This window comes from Crinia signifera, chromosome 6 (assembly GCF_055691185.1).
Source record: "Crinia signifera chromosome 6, ASM5569118v1, whole genome shotgun sequence".
Classification (NCBI taxonomy): Eukaryota; Metazoa; Chordata; class Amphibia; order Anura; family Myobatrachidae; genus Crinia; species Crinia signifera.
In genome coordinates this window covers 162,644,895-162,666,463 of record NC_139222.1, presented here as the reverse complement: position 1 = coordinate 162,666,463, position 21,569 = coordinate 162,644,895, and the positions used below count along the sequence as shown (strand labels likewise).

At 42.7% G+C, this 21,569-nt stretch overlaps 1 protein-coding gene across 5 annotated transcripts in view; it reads left to right on the top strand.

The window, feature by feature from the left end:
• TNRC6C (trinucleotide repeat containing adaptor 6C) overlaps positions 1 to 21,569 on the top strand; it is a 128,277-nt gene that overhangs the window by 71,588 nt on the left and 35,120 nt on the right. For 4 of the 5 annotated variants that reach the window (XM_083147868.1, XM_083147867.1, XM_083147865.1 and 1 more), the window contains 2 exons: positions 14,183 to 16,753; positions 21,282 to 21,488. In XM_083147868.1, coding sequence (XP_083003994.1) covers positions 14,401 to 16,753; positions 21,282 to 21,488 — 2,560 coding nt within the window. In that variant the 5' untranslated portion in view covers positions 14,183 to 14,400. Of the gene's footprint in view, positions 1 to 10,892; positions 11,115 to 14,182; positions 16,754 to 21,281; positions 21,489 to 21,569 lie in introns of those variants that run through there. The other variant, XM_083147869.1, reaches the window with a different exon arrangement.

Here is a 21,569-nt window from a genome sequence, read left to right as displayed (position 1 = left end):
AGTTTGCAAAATGGGGTCACTTGTGGGGGGGTTACTAACTTTTAGCATCTTATGGTGCCTAGAAACCTACATGGTGCCTAAAAAATAATCTCATAAAAAAGGGGCTCCAAAATCAAGTAGGTGCTCCTTCTATTATGAAGCCTGTGGTTTGGTCACCGTGCACACTAGGGCCACATATAGGATATTTATGAAAACAAAAGAATTGGGGGAATCAATTTTTAGTCACATTTCTCTAGTAAAATCTACTGTATTCGTTAGAAAAATGTATTAAAATTGAAACTCTGCAAAAAAAATGAAATTTTGAAATTTCACCTACACTTTGTTTTAATTCCTGTGAAACACCTAAAGGGTTAACAAACTTCCAAAATGCTGTTTTGAATACTGTGAGGGGTGCAGTTTTTGAAATGGCATCATTTATGGGGGTGTCTCACATACAAGTCCCTCAAAGTCACATCAGAACTGAACTGGTCCCTAAAAAAATCAGTGTTTGAAATTTTCTTGAAAATTTGAGAATTTGCTATTCATATTTTACGCCTCCTAGTGTCCAAAAAAATGAAAAGGAAGTTGAAATAATGATGGCAACATAAAGTAGACATATGGTCTATGTTAGTTATTAACTATTTTGAGTGGTATGATTATTTGTCTCACAAGCAGAAAATTTAACATTTTGCAAATCGCTAAATTTTCCATTTTTTCACGACATTTTGGTATTTTTCACAAAAAAACACAGACTGTATCGACCCAAATTTACCACTAATTTGAAGTACAATGTGTCACGAAAAAACAATCTCAAAATCACTGGGATAAGTAAAAGCAAAAAAAAGTTATCCCCACTTAAGTGAGACATGTCAGATTTGAAAAAAATGGCTCTGTCAGGAACGCCAAAACTAGCTCTGTCAGGAAGGGGTTAAATGGGCCACAGAGCCGTCGGTGTGGAGTTGAGAATAGAATAGTGTGGCGAGCGGACGCGGATACCTTCACAGTTATACGCGTCCCCTCGCGGGCTTCACAGGTGTCCGTGGCGAAAAGCGGACACCTGTGAAGCCCGCGAGGGGACGCGTTTACCTGTGAAGGTATCCGCGTCCCCTCGCGGGGCTCGCTGCGCTCGCCACACTATTCTATTCTCAACTCCACACCGACGGCTCTGTGGCCCATTTAACATTGTTTCCTATGTAAAAATCGCGGGCATTGAGGCATTGAACACTAAAATCGGGTCCAATCTGATTTTTAAAATTGGTCCCTATGGGAAATCGCGGCCATCCCGTCGCACCCGATTTTTAGTGCATTCGATGGTCGCGATGGGCGCCCTTCTAGGTAAAGAGTACCATCGCGGCCATTGCGTGTGGACCATTTAAGCATTTTTTGCCCCATACGACCCGACCGACGCGATTTTCACTGTTTTCAATGGAAAAATCGGGGGCATCGCGTCGGTCGCGTCGCAGGCCACTAAAAATTACACCCGATGGCCGCGATTGGGCTTCGGGCTCGGGCTCGGTGGCTCGCTGCGCTCGCCACACTATTCTATTCTCAACTCCACGCCGACGTGGATAGTAGGGCATGAAAAGGTCGGAGGACGCGTACCGCCGCCCCTCGCGGGCTCGCTGCGCTCGCCACGCTTCGGGTTCACGTTGATCGTGGGGTGGCGTTAACAATTGTGGGGGCCATTTCAGAGTTCACGGTGACTATTAGGGCTCTGTGGCCCATTTAACATTGATTCCTATGGCCAAATCGCGGGCATTGAGGCATTTAACATTAAAATCGCGGTCAATCACCGTTTTTAACATTGTTCCCTATGGGAAAATCGCGGTCATCGCGGGCACACGATTTTAATGTACCCGCGATGGCCGCGATTTTTTTACCCCCGACGCCCGCGATTCCAATCGCGGGCGCCCTTCTAGGTAAAGAGTACCGCCGCGATTTCCCCATAGGGAACAATGTTAAATGGCTAACTTTACCCCCGATGACCGCGATTTCCCATAGGAAACAATGTTAAATGGGTCAACTTACCCAAATCATCATAGGGAACAATGGTAAATGGGCCAGAAACCCCAAAAAACACCCCTGAACATTGACATGTCCCCCCAAAAGTATTTCACGCCACCCCGCGATCAACGTGAACCCGAAGCGTGGCAAGCGCAGCGAGCCCGCGAGGGGCGGCGGTACGCGTCCTCCGACCTTTTCATACCCCCACTATCCACGTCGGCGTGGAGTTGAGAATAGAATAGTGTGGCGAGCGCAGCGAGCCACCGAGCCCGAAGCGTGGCGAGCGGACGCGGATACCTTCACAGGTAAACGCGTCCCTTCGCGGGCTTCACAGGTATCCGCGTCCCCTCGCGGGGCTCGCTGCGCTCGCCACGCTTCGGGCTCGGTGGCTCGCTGCGCTCGCCACACTATTCTATTCTTAACTCCACGCCGACGTGGATAGTGGGGGTATGAAAAGGTCGGAGGACGCGTACCGCCGCCCCTCGCGGGCTCGCAGCGCTCGCCACGCTTCGGGTTCACGTTGATCGCGGGGTGGCGTAAACTACTTTTGGGGGGACATTTCAATGTTCAGGGGTGTTTTTGGGCCATTTACCATTGTTCCTATGATAATTTGGTTAAACTGAGCCATTTCACATTGTTTCCTATGGGAAATCGTGGTCATCGCGGGTAAATTGAGGCATTTAACATTGTTCTCTATGGGGAAATCACGGGCATTTTTTAGTGCGTGCGATGGCCGCGATGCCCCAGATTTTACACCCGATGACCACGATCATGATCGTTGTGGCCGTGCTAGGAAACAAGTACCCAGAAGGTTATGGTTAGGCTCAAAGAAAGGAGTATTTGGATTAACCCCTTCAGTGGTGTTTTTTTTTTTCCTCTCCCATGGCAATGGCGGCGGGAGGGGAGCTCTGTACGATCGCCGGAGCGAAGGTGGGGGGGGGGAGGATGGTTTACAACAGTGGGGGTGGGGAGGGAGCTGCCTGGTGGGGGTCGCTGGTCAGGTGATGCGCCAGTGGTGCACACCTGCAGGCACCACTGGTGCACACCTCCTCCATGGGTGTCGGGATTCTGTGCATGGGGATTCTGCTGTCAGTCTTTTGTCTATTGGGCTTCCCGATCAGGGTTTTCAGTGACGGCTTCATTAGTTTATGGTCTCTATAGAGGGTACTCAACCTTTTGAGCTATAGATGCAAATAAAGTCAATCTTCAGCTATGAAATGGTGACAGAATGCACTCTTTCACCAATGTAGCATACAGGGTACTGACTTTTAGTTATTATAGCGTATGATTATATTTGTAATTTATCATATTTAAAATCCTTTTTTTTTTTTTTTTTTTTTTTAGAAAAATAATATTACCTGTTTTATATGCTAGTTTTTCTTTTTTGTTTACAAAAGTTTTTGCTTTCTGTGTAGTGGAATAAAATCACAAATATCTTCTAACTGCAAGGGGTTTGTGAAAATTATTGGTGGATTGCATTTGGCATCAAACCTGCCACTTTTATCCTTGTCACAAGGCTGTTATTATTGAGTAAAATAGCTGACTTTCCCACTTTTTTCTCTGAAGAGGCGAAAAACAAGATGGAAATTCTGACAGGACTGCATGTAAAAAGGCCAATGCAAATAAAGACGATGTACTGTAGCAATGGATTTTATTTGAAATTCTAATTCCAGTAGTTGAGCAGAAAGTTAAGGAGAGCTGGCCAGCAGAATCCGAGTAGTATGGAAATGGATTATTATTATTAACCAGACACATAAATACAAAATGTACGAATACTACAGTGATGAGTTATGTTTGTGTCACTTGCAGGACAAAAAGGAAAGGCAAGGTAAATTTACCTACGCTTTGCATCTGCAGTTCATAGACGCTACTACTTCATTTAAATATTTTAGGTAATGTGATTACAGGTAAGAACATCACCATTGCATATGGTTGTGAGTATATTTATATAAACATACTCACACTTCAGAGCCCAGTAGGGCTAATTGGCTCAGGTACACTCCTCTGCGGTGATATCCTCTGATACAATGCAGATGTAATAGGCAGCACACATGTGCATCTAATGTTTGAAATAAAGTGTTTTGTGCAGTTTTATTGCTTACGTTTCGGGGAACGTATCCTCCTCCTTACGCACTTAGTTTCAAACATTGGAGACTCAGGAATGCTGCCTATCAAGTCTGCATTATGTGTGTGTGTCTATGTATGTATGTATCACATACCATACCATTACATTACATCACATACTATGTGTGTGTGGATTAATAAGTACCTGTGTTTGAAGACAGGTGGCGTTGCTGAGGAAAGTTGGTATTACTATCGTGTCCTATGAAACAACGCCCTACAAAATTTCAGATTGAATCATAGGTGAAAACTTGTATGTCTATAGTAAGGCCCTCGGTTCAATTGCAATAGATGTCCAGCTGCAGTTTATAAAGGACTGCTTGACCCTTTGGGCAGTTATCAATGAGGCTGATTCGCCATGTTCTACGGCGAATGTGTGCTATTTTTGTGCTCTTAGGTGAATTTTTTTTACTGAAAAACTGATTTGCCCTATTGAACATGCACTATTCGCCGTCTGATATTCGACATTGAAAGATTGACAATTCGCCGTCTGATAGGCGCCGTAATTTTCTGTGATTTTTCAATGTGATTCGCCGTGAGTGTATTCAATGATCAGATGGCGAATTCCTTGCTAAGTGAGTTTCGCCGTGTGTCACCGTGTAGCAATCGCCATCTTTTTATAGGGAACTGAACTGTGATCTTTTAAAATAAAGGTTTTTTAATTTTTTTTATTATTTGGTGTAAAAAAAATATGTATTTTTTTTTCTGTGAAGGGGCATGCTATTTTTTTTCATGTTCTTACTGCACATGAATATATATTTTTTTATTTTACACAACAGCCAGCACGGGGCCGAGAGCCGCTTATTAGATATTCATATATTCACTGCTCCCGCTCATTACATATGCCGATCGGGAGCAGTGCAGCGGCACACTACCCCTGGTTCTGCCCCACAGTGTCCGGCGCAGGCAGGGAGGCTTCCATCTCCCTGCCTGCCGCTGTCCCCGGCTCCCTGCCGCGTTCGCTGCAGGGGTTAAAATTCGCCGTCAGGACCAGCGAGCCCCATTGAATACGGTGACAGGGAGGGCTGGCAACGAATGCTCCAGCCCTCCAGAACATGGCAACTGCAGCGAATCCTAAACCAGATTCGCTGCACATCGCGATTATTCTCATTGAATACTGCCCTTTAAATAGCATATGAAACTGCACTAGATAAAATTAAATTATGCAGATTTATTTATAAACCTTTTTCACTGGCCAGCGATAGAATAAAAAATACAATAATAAAATATATAGTCTGTATAATTAGAAAATAAAAATATAGACGTTGCAGATTGCACTAGACACAATGGACAGATAACATGAAACGCATAAGTCCTATAGATGTTATTTGTCGATATAGGTGGGTTAATATCGCTGTTAGGGTCTGTCACATTTAATAGTCCACCAGTTAGTGGTCTTCTCACCCTATTCAATTAAATTTTAGAGGGTGATTTTTTTCTAGTAGTTCATAATACAGTCCTTTTAGTAAATGGCAACACAAATATGTTCGCTTACTGTCTGTCCAGACTTTGTAAGAGGTACCATCACTTGTATACTGGGCTGTCCTCTCCCAGCTGCTGGTGCTTATCCAATGTAGACGCAGCTATCTCTGGAGTTTTTTCGCCGGTGGTTAGCTGGTCAGTCCGAACAAGGAGGTAGTCAAGCTGGATGGTGTATTAAATAGCTTAGTGGTTAACACGTTTCCCCGCCTGTGGCCGCTTTCGGCGGCTTCCTCAGAACAAGTGGAGTCGTGACCTATAGGTTAGTTTTTATTTCCACCACGACAATGCACCAGCTCCCTCCTCCAGAATTGTTGCGACCAAATTGCATGAATTATGCTATGAATTGTTTTTTTTTCTTTTTGTTAGGGAACAGAAAGAAGTCGCAGGGAGCCAAGTCAGGCAAGTACGGTGGATGCTGCAAAAAATCATAGAGTAGGAGAGCAACATACTGAGCTATGCACCTTAAATGGTCTGACTTAATCACATAGTCAAATGCATCTGAACAACACAACTATGGTGGCCAACAATGGACAATCGGCAGCGCTAATAGGTCATAAACACCAGGTACATATCTGCACGCCACTCACAAATGCATGCGCAATCAGCTCTGTGTGAGCAGGGCAACATGTAATGCCTTTACACGGAAGTGTATAGCCAGCACTCAGTGAATTTCCTCAATGTTACCGTGCTCCGCAAGGCTAATAGTTTGGGATATACACTCTTCTGTAAGAGCACTGATCGCACACGCGATAAGCAAATAGCCAACATCCAGTCAGACTAAAGGAGAGTCTACCGATATCCCAATTTCTTCCAGTATTAACTTGCTGACCAATATGTGTGTACATACGCTAGTAAGCACGCTCAAAGCAAATACTTTGAAGGCTACTCTAACACCTTATGATTGCCTCTGTGTTCATGTATGAGAGAGAAAGAGATGTAGTTTCACTTGCTGCCAACAGATGGCAGTGTATCGGAGACACAAAATATATATAGATATAGATAGAGAGAGAGAGAGATATATAGATATAGAGAGATAGATATATATATATATATATATATATATATATATGAGATATATATATATATAGATATAGATATATAGAGAGATATATATATATATATATATATATATATATATATATATATATATGAGCAAACCTTTGGCTCTTGTTGTTCATTAATTCGAGTGACATCCCCCTGCTGGATTTACATTTATTATTTCTTTGGATGCGCACCGAAGCAAGTTGCTGTTTATTACAGAGCAGTTTGCACCTCATTCCTAGGAATGACGAGTGTGTTGGTACTTCTGTATCTATATATTTGGGTTGATTTTTAATTAACCTCTGTTACTGTGATCATAGCTTTCTCATGCACCCTTGATAAGCTCATTTACCTGAAACCTGTGACAGCTGCCCCTTTAATTCTAATTCAGGTGCTGTGTTTGGGATTGTCTCACCTTATAAAAGCCATGTTACTTGGCAGTTGAGCATTAACCCAGAAAAAAAACACATGTTCATTTTAGCTATGATGTGTAAGCAGGTGCCAGGTTCTCAAGATAACCAGTTGCTAGTGTAGGACTTGCAGTGAAATGGGGTCCCTTGGCGATGGGCTGCAAGCTTAAATGCATTGATCAATTCATGAACTAAAACCCCATTATTTATTTATTGATTATTTGAATGTTAAGGTGAGTTAGTTTGTTGTAGTGAGTGCTGGGCCCCCTGTGTTTATATATATATATATATATATATATATATATATATATATATATATATATATATATATATATATATATATATATATATATATATATATATATATATATATATATATATATATATATATATATATATATATATATATATATATATATAGAGATATATAGATATATATATATAGAGAGATGATATAATATGTACCTGTAAACACTACCGTTCTAAAGTTAGGGGTCACCCAGACAATTTTGTGTTTTACATGAGTTGCAAAATGAGTAGAATATATAGTCAAGACATTAGCAAGGTTAGAAAATATTTTTATTTTGAAATGATAATTTTGTCCTTTAAATTTTTAATGCTACTTTTGCAGCAATTACAACATTGCAGACCTTTGGCATTCTAGCTGTTAATTTGTTGAGGTAATGTAAAGAATTTTCACCCCACTCTTCCTGTAGCACCTCCCCACAAGTTGGTTTGGCTTAATCTTGCATACCATACGGTCAAGCTGCTCCCACAACTGCTGAATGGGGTTGAGATCTGGTGACTGCGGTGGCTACTCCATTACAGACAGAATACCAGCTGTCCCTAAACAGTTCTTGCATAATTTGGAGGTGTGCATTGTCCCGTTGGAGGAGGAAATTGTCTCCAATCAAGCGATCTCCACAGGGTATGGCAAGGTGTTGCAAAATGAAGTAATAGTCTTCCTTATTCAAAATCCCCCTCTTTACCAGCACCACAGCAGCCCAATCAAATTACCTCCAACTCGCTTGATAGATGGTGTCAGGCACTCTTACAGCATCTTTTCACTTCTTCTGCATCTCACAAATTTTCTTCTGTGTAATCCAAACACATCAAGCTTCAATTTTTCTGTCCATAACACTTGTTTCCAATCTTCCTCTGTCCAATGCCTGTGTTCTTTTGCTATATTAATACTTTTCTTTTATTGGCCAGTCTCAGATATGTCTTTTTCTTTTCCACTCTGCCTAGAAGGATAGCATCCCCGAGTCACCTCTTCACTATAGACGTTGACATTGGATTTTGCGGGTACCATTTAACGAAGCTGACAGTTGGGGATCTGTGAGGTGTCAATTTCTCAAACTAGAGACTCTAATGTACTTGTCTTCTTTCACAGTTGTGCACTGGGGCCTGCCACTTCTATTTCTACTTTAGTTAGAGCCTGTTTTGTGCTGTTCTCTGATGGGAGTAGTACACACCGTTGTAGGAAATGTTCAGTTTCTTGGCAATCTCTCACATGGAATAGCCTTCATTTCAAAGAACAAGAATAAACTGAATTCTATTTTTCTGGCCATTTTTTGAGAGTATAATCAAACCCACAAATGTGATGCTCCACATACTCAACTAGCGCAAAGGAAGGCCAGTTTTATAGCTTATCTAATAAGCAAAGCTTTTCAGCTGTGCTAACATAAGTACACAAGGGTTTTCAAGTGTTTTCTAGCCATCCATTAGTCTTTTAGCAAGCACAATGCACCATTAGAACACTGGAGTTGGTTCTCTATACACCTATGTAAATATTCCTTTAGCTTATACTGGTACACCTATAAAGTATACATTAATAAAGTATACATTAATGCATCCTTACACCTCTCCCAGTCTCTACTCTAAGCCATTCTGCTGTAACTCCTCTTATAAATTAGAATGTTAGCTCTCTTGAGCAGGGCCTTGTTTGATTTTATGTTTGCATGTATTTTGTCTACCTTTTATCTTGCGGCTTTATGTTTGCGCTATTTCCACAACTGTCGGTCGCTGCAGAGCACCGTGGCACTTTACAAATCTACAATAATACATAACTGATGTGCCCAGTTTTAACCGGGCAAAGGTTTGCCGGCTAGAAAGTTTTACACATATCACCACCTTAGGAGGCAAATTTATAAAAAAATCTTTGCTTAATGGATGGCTGCAAATTAACCCCTTCAGTGGTGTTTTTTTTTTTGGGGGGGGGGGGGGGAGCGCTCCCCACTGGGTGAGTTTTTTTTTTTTTTTTTTTAAGGGGAGTGCTCCCTTAAAAAAAAAACTACCACTGACTCCCTAGGGCCAGGCAGCGCAGCTGAACTGTCAATCAACCACTGCCCAGACCTGCACCCCATCCCTGTCCCTGGCAGCCGGCTTGTCATAAGCCGGCACCAGGGACTTCAATAGAAAACCCGGAGGGGAGGGGTGGAGGAGGCGCGGCAGAGGGGAGGGAGCCAGGCAGCGCCGAAGCTGCCTGAATTCAGTGAGTGAACTCAGCAGTTGCAATCCCGATAATTTTCCGGTGTTGCAAGACTGGACACTGAGGCACAGCCTGGAAAATTCTCGGGATTGTCACTGAAGGGGTTAATGACCGTTTACAGACCACCCATCAAGTCATCCAGCAGGTTCAACATGGAGAGTTCACCAACTGTCACATTTTCCAGAGCACAATGGTGATGCATTGTAAATGGAAGGCAGAATTTGTGACACAACTTCAAAACAGTAGCCATTTGCAATGCCGGCATTTTTGAATGGGCCAAGATCTTTTAATTTGGTGTATGATGTGCCTTGCTCACAAAATGACATCATAGAAATATGTCACTCAAAAGGCATCCTGATATATATATATATATATATATATATATATATATATATATATATATATATATATATACATTTTTGTGACCTTTTATGGGCCCGTTTATCAATGAGTTTTAGTGTTTTAATACTCAATGCATTTAATAAATGGCTTTCCAGCCAGTTAGCTCCCATCTGTCACTTTTCAAACACATGATAGCTGCTGATTGGCTGGCGTTTATCATACGATAAAGCATAGCTTTTAACTAGCTGATAAATGAGCCCCTTAATTTATTACTTTTTCGAAAGAATTATCGACTTTATATTGCCTCTGTGATTTTCTGCACTATACTTACTGCACATTAACTGAGGTGGCTTTTTGCTTTAGTTATGTTTTATATGATGGTTGTGACACATTGTAGTCAGATGGCATACTTTCTCAGCACCCTTCGAAAAGCTGCGCAGTCTGCAATGTATTGTTTAGGCCATGTATTCTGCACATGTATAAATAACCCTGGCTTTGATTAATGCACTTGTTTGCTGCTCGACTTTTGAGATGGAGGCTGGGAAATAATTAAGTGTCTGGCAAGCAGCCAGTTTGGGTATGCATGCAGGCCTTGTTCTGAATATTAAAGCTAGAGTTGCTATGTCGTACTCTGAGGCTGTTTGTGAAAGGAAGCATGCAAGGGGGGGGGGGGGGGGACTAAAGAGGGGCAATGGAATTGAGAAAGGAGCATGTTTGCATGAAGCTGATCGCCAAAATGCCCCTGTTGTTTTGGATGTCTTTCAAAATAGCATAGGAGTTCTGGAGTTAATTGTAGCAAAGTCTTGAAGTGGGAATGTTTGTGGCTGTTGGCAAAATGTAAAAGTGAGGAAGATCGGTTTAGTGTCACATACAATTATATATCCATGCCTAAAGTCTGTTGATACCTTCACCCAATCTGGGGGAGGAGGAATTGTGTGTGTGTGTGTGTGTGTGTGTGTGTGTGTGTGAGAGAGCAGAGAGAGAGGAGGGGGGGGGGGGGGGGGGGTTTGAGGGAGTCTCCCTGTGCTGTAAGGGCATTTCTAAATCCAGTGCAGCGAAGGCCCAAATGAGCTTGCAGGTTGTCCGGTCACAGGCTTGCACAGAGGTTTTCTTGGCAGAGCTACAGGATGAGGCTTACACTGTGCACAAACGACATATTGAAGACGAGAGACTGAGTGCAGAGAGAGGCAGCTCTGCACACAATGTAGCGTTGCCTAGGATGGTTGGGCGTCACCTTTCCTCAGGTATTTAACTCCCTGTCAGCCCTCCCCATCACTCCTCCTTTCCTGTACCCTAAGGCCACAAAATTATTGTTAGCAAATCGCTTTTGCTTTGCTTGAAATCTGTGTATTACATAATGTCTCACAGAGGCAGCGGCGTTCAGAGCTTTTTTTGGCTCCAGTTCAGCTTTGAGAAAATGGCGTCCTCACAGGCTGTGCTGATTTCCACTCGTATACTGCAAGGAGAAAAATAGAAAATAAAACCAAGAGATTATTCGCTGTATACACTAGGAGTTAATAAGCTTGTTGTAACCTTTCTAAAGCAGATTATTTTAAGGGTAATAGATTTTTTTAACCCCTAAGATTGGATATTCCTTTTTGTTTTTTTGTTACAGAGCTGTAGGTATCAAAATGTTTTATTTTTGCTTTGTAGACCGTTATGCGTGAGGCATGAGGAGCGTTTATTTTTGTGCTGCTTTGCTCCGCTGAACAGTTTGCTGTTTAGGCCCATTGGTGGCAATAAGGGTTAATTTTTTTGATTTACAATTGTGCTTTAGCTTTATCGAAGACTTAACAGAGTTTTATATTTTTCCCCGAAAGTTTTGTTTATTTATCCATCCATCCATCATAGTTGCAGTGAATGCTGAATATTTTTTTCCTTTTAATAAACAAACTTAATTGAACACTCTCAGTTAAAATATTACTCTAGGCTCAGTGTCAAGCACCAGTTTTCCTTTTCGGTTTTCGATAATGAAGGTAGATACTGTACGTTTAGGCTCTGGATAAAGAAAGTGTGTGCGTTTACCTATATTTTCTATATTCCAGACTTGCCATAAAGTGTTTGATTTGCGTTTCAGTTCTTAATTGGCATTGTTGAGTGCAAAATATGCTTGCACAATGTAGTGTGTGTGTGAATCCTCTCTGGAAGAATGGATATTATTACTTATTATGAGGACCAGAAAGTCTCTTCTAGACTACCATACATAGTGCGCAATAAGCGGCCCTTCAGCTATTGGAGAACTACACTTCCCAGCATGACCTGAAACCATTTTAGCATAGCTTAATAACAAAGCTATTGCAGAGCATGCTGGGACCCGTAATTCTAAAACAGCTGGAGGGCCGCTTCTTGCCCACACCTGTATTAAAGGTACATAGTCCTGTGTTTATAATATGAAGTGTGTATGCATATGTATTCTGAAATCTATCTTAATTTAGTTGGCATTCTAATTTGTATTTCTTTATTTTTATAAAGAATGGTTATAGATGAGGCCTTATCACCAGCATTTTAGTACTAGGCAAAGCCTGTTTCTCAGTGTGTAGCATCTGCTAAGTAAGAATAAAGCATTTATCATAAGTGCACAAGGGAGAGCCCCTTTACCAGACAAGTTTAAAATTTGCATCTGACCCAGTATAATTCAATATTTTAGTGTAGTGTCCTAGTTGCAAAAATGGCTGATGCTGAGAGGACTGTTGTCACGTGGAGAAATAAATAATAAATCACAAATAAAGACTACGGCAATTTGTTGGCAACTGGCAGAATTCAATTGGCAAGAAAGCCCAGACTCTCATATTCTAATCAATTTTGGGTCAGAATTGGTGAACCAAAAATTTCCTACATGTTAGATCTTTGTCATTGGCGAAATGGGGAATTTCCCAATGGATTGTAGATGTATGGACCTCTTAACAGATTGGTGTGTAGCTGCTAATTAATTTTTGGGTAATACTTTAATTAAACTTAAATACTTACTCGCTACTTACTTATATAAAAGTATACCTATGCGGGAATTATAATTGTATGGTCATTACCGATGATGTTACTGGATTACTTCAAGTACTGCAGTTCTCAATATTCATATGGCTTCTTTAATAATATGCAGTAAGAAGATACAATAGTAGGCATGACTGACGTGGTCTGTTGTGTAAATTGAGGGGAGATGTTGGGATACCAGAGGTGTAGCTAGGGCGGAGCCTGAGCTCCAGGCGCCGAAAGTTGACAGGGCGCCGGAGCCACACACAGCGAACGGCATCCCTGCCCTGCTGTATACCGCCCGCTTGCCCACCTAAAATCTATAGTAAAATGGCTGCCGGCCTCCTGCACTGAGGACCTGTCTAGTGCAGGAGGCCGGTTCAGACGGTGGGGTAGTGGGCCGGATGTAGGGGACTGGCAGGAAGTTGCCTGTGTCGAACACAGGCTGTGCATTCCACCTACTTGACTGCTGCCCGACTCGGTGTCCACTGTCCAGCATAGAGAATCAGGTAAGACAGAGGGAGCAGCCTGTAATGTCCTTTTGATAGACAGGGGGAGCAGCCAGTGGGGTCCTGTTATTATACAGGGGCAGCAGCCTGTGGGGTCCAGTTATTATACAGGGGGAGCAGCCTTTGGGGTGCTATTATTATACAGGGGAGTAGCCTGTGGTGTCCTTTTAATACAAGGGGAGCAGCCTGTGGGGTCCTGTTAATATACAGGGGACCAGCCTACGGGGTCCTGTTATTATACAGAGGGAGCATCCTGTGGTGTCCTGTTTTTATACAGTGGAAGCAGTCTGTGGTGTCCTGTTACTATACAGAGGGAGCATCCTGTGGGGTCATGTTGGTATTATTATTATACAGGGGGAGCAGCCTGGGGGTGCATATATAATAATGTACAATGCCTGCTACAAATGGGGGGGTGCAAAGCATGCCCTTGCTCCGGGCACTGTAGCACCTAGCTACACCGCTGGGGGTATCCATTTTTGAAAAGGCATACTGACTGAAATCTCAAAAATCGAAACCGATAAGTTGGAACAAGCTTTAGAGATGTTGCACGCTTTGCACACCACCTCAAAAGTTACTGGTTGGCTTTCATTGTCACTCTGTGCTAGATTACTCTTCATTTTCTCTCCTTAACACAGGCCAATTGAAGCAAAATGTACACTTTCGGTGTCCTTGCACATGATCCTTTTACAATAAATGGGCAGAATTTAGAATAGTTTATCTTAAAAGTAGACTGCTCCCTTTCATAATATGTGCTATTGTGTTATAAATTAAAACGTATAACTAGATGTAAAAAAAAAACCTGCTTTTTATTGATATTTGCTTTTTTTTGTTTTCAGATCTCAGTCACAGTGGTCTAGGAGATCATTATGAAAATTCCCACTGGGGACCACAGCCTACTCTCAGAGGTGAAAACAGCTATAGCTGGGATAAAGTGATAATAGACAGGACTGATAAGGAAGCGTGGCCTTCCATTACAGGAACTGAGACTGAAACTGCCTCAGAATGTACTACAGACACTGACTCTGCCTCCAACTGTGGCTCAGAGAAAAGTAGCATGGCTACAACAAGTGCCCAAGGCAACTTCACTGGACATACAAAGAAAACAAATGGCAATAATGGCAACAATGGAGCACTCATCCAAAGCACTTCTAGCCAGAGTGCCCTTGGAGCTGGTGGAGCAAATGGGAATGGAAACTTGGCAAGAGTTTGGGGTGCAGCTTCAGGCAGTTCTGGCATTGCTCACTGCTCCTCCAGTAGTGGGGACGGAAAGGTGGACACAATGATTGGAGAGGGAAGAAATCAGAACTGCTGGGGTTCTTCCAACTCAAATACTGGCATTAATCTTAATCTTAACCCAAATGCCAATCCAGCTGCCTGGCCTGTGCTTGGACATGAAGGAACTTTGGGTGGAGGTAATTCTTCCAACATTTGCAGTCCAGTCAGTCCCATAGGTCAGAATATCAACAACCAGAATGGAAACACAGCAGGCACCTTAGGTGCTTGGAGAAATCTGCAGTCACAAGAGAGCACAGAACCACAAACGTCCACTTCTCAGAATGTGTCTTTCAGCATACAACCTCAGAACCTTAACACTGATGGACCAAATAACACTAACCCCATGAATTCTTCACCAAACCCCATAAATGCAATGCAGACAAATGGACTGCCCAACTGGGGAATGGCTGTTGGAATGGGGAGCATCATCCCACCACACCTGCAAAGCCTTCCTGGTGCTAATGGTTCAGTTTCTCAAGTGAGTGGGGTTGGTGGTGACAGCACAGGCAGTTCAGTTTGGAGTTTATCACCAAGTGTTCCCACTGCTGGAAACTGCAACTCTGGGTTCAATCAGGAAACTGGAGATACTTCTAGTACAGCTGCAAGTGCTAAACAAAATGGGTCGGGGTGTGTAATGCAGAAGGATGGAACTGGGGTTAGTGCATGGGATTCAGGACCACCTACCAGCCCGGGTGTATTGGCATGGGGTAGGGGTAGAAGTAATGTTGTAAATATGCATTCTGGACCTTGGGGTCAGCAAAACCGTAGTGCAGCCAACAACATGAATGGTGAATGGGGTAAGGCTCCAAATCCGCATTCCATTAATGACATCAATGGAAAAGCATCAACAGGGTGGGATAGTTCTAGTATTACCATTCAGAATCCTCCACAGCAGGGAAATGATCAAATTAACTCTAGGGCCAAATCTGTATCGTCCAGTACATCACCTAATGATCGAAGTAGTGACAGTGCTGGAAATCCAAATGAAGGAAGAGGGGGAGAAGGTCAGCGGACAGACAGTGGTATAGCAGATCAGGGGCAGGTACAGTTGCCAAGACAGGACCTTGATCCAAGGGTTCTATCTAACACAGGGTGGGGACAAGTCCCAGTTAAGCAAAATATTGCTTGGGAATTTGAAGAACAGCAACGGGCCGACAAGAAGAACGTTGGGACAGAGGCTTGGGGTTGTACAAATACGCAGCCTCCAAACTCAGGGGGTAAGAGTGAAGGGTCCATCATGAACAGTACAAATACCTCTTCAGTATCAGGATGGGTCAGCTCCCAACCTATACCTGCTTCAGTAAATGCAAGTTGGGTAGAAAATAAAACGCCAAATGGTCCAGGGGGGTGGGGAGACCCTACAAACTCTACTGTTGTCAATGCTGCTGCCAAAAGCGGTCATGCTTGGAGTGGATCCGCTAATCAAGAGGACAAGTCTCTGACTTGGAGTGAACCTCACAAGTCCAAACCCCAAAGTTGGGGAGATGGGCAGAAATCAAATCCCAGCTGGACATCTGGAGGTGGAGACTGGACTGATTTGCCACCTGTTCCAGCACATATGACTGATGGAAAGAAAAATGTTACAGGCTGGGACAGTGATGGCAAGTCTGGAATAGGTTGGAATGAGAATTCACGGTCAGGAACCAATTCATGGGGCAATGGCACAAGCACCAAGGCTAATTCGGGTACAGGCTGGGGGGAACCTTTAAAAACTCCCCAGCAGAATTGGAGCAACAAACCCCAAGATAGCAATGTGAGTGGTTGGGGAGGAGCTGCATCTGTAAAGCAGACTGGATCTGGGTGGGCTGGTGGGCCAGGGCCAGTACCAGCACCACCACCACCAGCCAAACAAAAGGACGTAAACTTAGAGCCCAGTGGTTGGGAGGAGCCTTCACCACCGTCCATACGTCGCAAAATTGAAATTGATGATGGTACCTCAGCTTGGGGAGATCCAAGCAATTACAGCAGTAAAACTGTAAACCTTTGGGATAGGAATAACACAGTAGTTCAGACTGTTCCAGCAAATAACACCAACACTACCCCAATTACTCCCCCAATTACCAATTTGGTTGAACCTCTGCCACCTCAGCAGCCAAGTGCCCAGCAGAACCGATCCCCACTAATTGGTCCAGGTGAGGCCTTTTTCTGCTTTACATCAGCTATATTATACAGCAAAATGCTTTAATGTGTTTTGGCCCAGTTTCAACTGCATTAGAATCCAGCCAGTCTACTGCAATCTATGTGTACATGTCACATTGGTATACAAGGAGTACAGCAAATGAAACAAATTTGTATATGCAGGGGGTATTCAGTCCCAGACCAGTTTTTTTGTCTGGTTAAAAAAAAATGACAAAGATTCACTTATAAGTATTCAGTCATGGATGTTTTTTACCCATAAACGGCCATGAATGCAGTGCAATTTTGCCAATTTACGTGATTTTCACCTGTTCTATGGATACAATAAAGTCAGCACAACATAACAAATCTAATCTAACAAAATTTCTCTGCTATGCAAAGGATACATTTGAGCTAGATAAAATAATGTAGTCTGTAAAAGTTACTTGAGAATATACATTCACCCTAATGGTTTTACCACATGAGCAGCTGCTATGTCCTCATCCCCATTTGATTGATAACTTCCAGTCCTGACACTGCAGGAGATGAGCAGAAATTGCTCACTTCCTGCACTGACAGTACAGTGTCTTCATCTTCTTGGAAATAGGGCATCTTCAGGTGCGGTACAGTTAACAATAAGGGACCCCTGTGTGTATTGAAGCCAGCCTTTGGAAGTACTTATCTTTTGGTGTCCTTTAACATTTTTTTATTTGCAGAACACCAGACAATAACTATAAAGGGAATGAACAAATGGGGAATTGAAACAGAGCGATGGCGCAAAATGTTGTAAACAGAGGCATATACGATGATCACTAGAACAAGGCCCATATATACTTGTACAACAATGGAGAAATATTACAGAAAATGATATTGCAGAGACAATTGTCTGAATCTAATGAAGGAAAACACAAAACTCAATATAGTGTAATAGTGATAAAAAGGGGTATGAGTCATTGGAGGTTGACAGGCCTTCAGTCGACACCTGGAAAACTCATGTTAACCTTTTGACTGTTGACCTTGCCATTGTCAACTTAATGTTTGTGTTGACCTTCCAACCATGTCGACCTTAGCCTTGTCGACCTATTTCAGGTATCAGCCTATGGCCTGTCGACCTGCAGTGGTCGACCTAATAATTGTATCCCATTAAAAAGTCAGTTTTATAGCTCCCCATAGAGAATTTTGAGTCTAAAAAGATTTCTGGGTACTTATGTAATATCTGTGCTCCCGTTTTTCTTATGAGACGCGTCCCCACGCCACGCTTCGGGCACGGTGGCTCGCTGCGCTCGCCACACTATATAAAATCAACTCCACGCGTAGTTGGATAGTAGGGGTATGAAAAAATGGGGTGCATTTAACATGGGAGCCCAGATAATACATAAGTACCGATTTCTGCAGGGATTAAAAAGAACCAGTAATATGTGTGAATTTCTTCTATATGAAGTAAGAGGTGAGATTTAATAGGCTGAGAGATTTAATAAGAAACCTCCAGTGTTTTTAAAGCGGCAATCATTTACACTGCAGAACTAGTTTGATTTTAAAGTGTAAATGATTGCCGCTTTAAAAACACTGGAGGTTTCTTACCAAATCTGCTATTTTCTGAATCTCTCATCCTATTAAATTTCACCCCTGGACTGTGGTGGCAAGAAGGGATGGTGTACTATCTATAGATTGGATAGTCACAGGATTCCCATTTGTAGTGTCCTAGCCTGGGTGCTATGCATTGACTTTTTAACAGTATTATACCAATATACCAGGGGTTCCCAAACTTTTTGGAATCATGGGGCCCCCGAGTATCAAAATTTTTTTACGGCACCCCTAGGGCAAAAGTTTCTCATTGATCATATCAGTTATGTGATAATGGACAGGATTCACTTCTGTTTGTCCACATTTTGCCTATTACATTAGTCATAGATATTTTTTATGGTCATCAACCCAGGGCACCCCTGCAAGTCTCCCAAGGCACCCCAGGGTGCCATGGCACACACTTTGGGAACAACTGTCATATACATTTTGTGTTTTTCCTTTATTTTAGCTTACGGTATATCTGATCAAGATAGTCATTGACTTAATTAGAAACCAGTTGCAGTTGTAATGTCTTTGTTTTTCCATTAACGAAGGACTTTAAAAAAAAAAAATAATAGGTTTCCTTGAAGAGTGTTTTAGGTGCCAGGATGGGGAAAGCAAGTGCCCTTCCCCCATCCACAGGCTTTACTAGTATTTCTGCAGTGGATTCTAGTATACTGTCTGGTGAACATAAGACTGAGGGGTAGATGTATGACGCAGTGATAAGGGAGGAGAAGTGAGCCAGAGGAAAAATGGCCCGTGGCAACAGCATCAGCTGCTCTGTATAATTTTATATTATGCAAATTATACATGTTACTTCGGTGCTGATTGGATGCCATGGGCCACTTCTCCTCCCTTTGGCCCCGTTCACACACACACACCGGCAGCCGCCGGGCGGCGAAACCCCGCACGGCCAACAAGTCATGCCGTGTGCAGAAGTTTACAATGGTTGGGATGGCCACAGCCCGGCAGCCATCCTTTCCATTGGTGACAGCCGGCTGCAACCGGGCGGCTGAGCTGTGACCGTCCCATGTGAATGGACGGGCGGCTTTTTCCGTGCAGGGTTTCGCCAACCGGCAGCTGCCGGTGTTTGTGAAAGGGGCCTTAGCACTGCTTCATATATCTACCCCTCAGAGACTGCATAATTTAAAAAGAGGGTGGGGAGGACGAATCCTCTTGTAAGGCTATGATGTGAGTAATAATACTGACATCCCCATATTTCAGATTATTTTGTGCAGTGCGGGGTTCTTGCATGTAGGGAGGAAATTCAGTTGTTTTCCTCACTGCAGACAGCAGATGGCACCCAATGGAGATATTCAATTGGAGCTCTGTTCTGGCACGATCTTCTGTTTGCACCCGTATTTCAGCGACAACCCGACACACCCCCCCCCCCCTGTGGTTTTGCACAGCTCATCTCCTGAGCTTTGGCTCTTGTAAGTATATAAGCATATGAGGTATTGCATCTCATTCCATATATACTTACATGCCACATATGCTACTGATCGTTCCATATTTTGGCTGTCATGTGCCATTGATCAGAAACGTGTTCATTATTAACTGAGGTAAAAAAAAAATTTAAACTGTTAAGTCTGTATCCACGTGATATACAGAGTACCAATGTCACCTCCGTGGTGACAGACACCGGCTGTTTGTTCCCTTTTAAAAGTGCTGGAAGGATTAGAGAAAGGTAGATCTTCTTATGAAGAAGCTACCTATTTGTTCTTAGTCGGCTTAAAGTGTCTTTTCAAAGCTGTATAAAATGAAAATTGTATTCTGAACATGGTGTTAGCATCCATGGGTGTCCTATCCTATATTAATAAAGCACAAAGAATCAGTGACACATATTTGAGTTGTTACTGGAAATGTAAAAGCTGTTACAAAGAACTGCAGTAGTGCTACCTTTCATATTGTTTGTACATTTACACGTAAAGGTTTTTTTTTAAATTTATTTTGTATATTTAGTTAGATTGATACAGTTCAGTATTCACGTATAATCTAATTGTATTAACTGAAATGATACCATAACAAAACTACTTGTTACCGTGCGCTGCAGCTTGGTTCTTACCAGATCTGGAGCGTGCATGCTGCTCTGTTTGTGATTTTAAAGTCCAATTTAGTCATGTCTTTTATTTCGCTAAATTTTATCAAATGAATTAATAAAGGTTATTTTTTACTATTAAAAATCTCTCCGGTGCACCACACAGAGACATTCTTGTGTCTTTCCACTCTCTTTTGCTTGTTCCAACAATGTCAGGCCATGCATGCGCATAAGGAATCCGAACAGGCAAAGCTAGCAGCCAGTATTGCTGGATAGCAGAGTGGAGGAGGGGGAGCGACAACTTTTATGGGAGCAGGCACTTCTGTCACATTCCTAAATACCTGCAAATCATGACACTGCAAGGATGCGGTCAGCTTGGGACTGTGTCTTGGTTGGCAGGAAACTACATCCTCCATAGCTGCAGCTTGCGGGAAGGGTGGAGGGGTTGGTGCTAAGGCAGTCTCTACATACTTAGTTACGCAAGTGAACACCTAGTTGCAGGAGGAGAAAGCCATAAAACCAGCATAGCAGTGATTGATCAAAGTTCTGAAAGCAGCTACATAGTGAAGTTGAAGTGTCCCTTGCCCACACTAATCTTTGTGAATGTAAGTAACACATGTAGTCGTATTCAGTTAAAAGTAGTGATGTACCATGAGGGTAAAAGGGTGGTATCCTTGTGCTTTAATGCCCAGGCTACTCAATTAGAGCACCTTTTCCTCAGGCAGTAAATTATCCGATACTGTAAGTAGATTTATAGAATACTGGATAAGTTCCCGGACTGATTTGTTAACAGGTTCAGGGCATTTAACGCAGAAATCTATTTCAGCCTCTGTAGTTTGATCTTGGGCTCTAATTGAATAGTTCCGGGGGCTCAATTGGCCTATGATACTATGTATTTCATTTATTTAATGACCCTATCATCATATACTCTTTTTTTGTTGCAGGCTGGGGAGATATGCCTCCTGTGCATTCAAAGGCTGAAACCTCATGGGGAGAGACCCCATCTCCATCTGCTACAGTTGACAATGGGACTTCAGCATGGGGCAAGCCCCCCAATAGTGGTTCAGGTTGGGCGGATGGCTCTGCTGAATCTCCTGGAACTTATGGAAGGACAAGTGCTCCAACTGTTGCGCCTGTGCTGTGCAAACCAGGTATGTAAATAGGGATCTCCTCAAATTTTCTCCATGTACAATATGTTGGGTAGAGCATAAATAATATAAAGACTGTTGTGT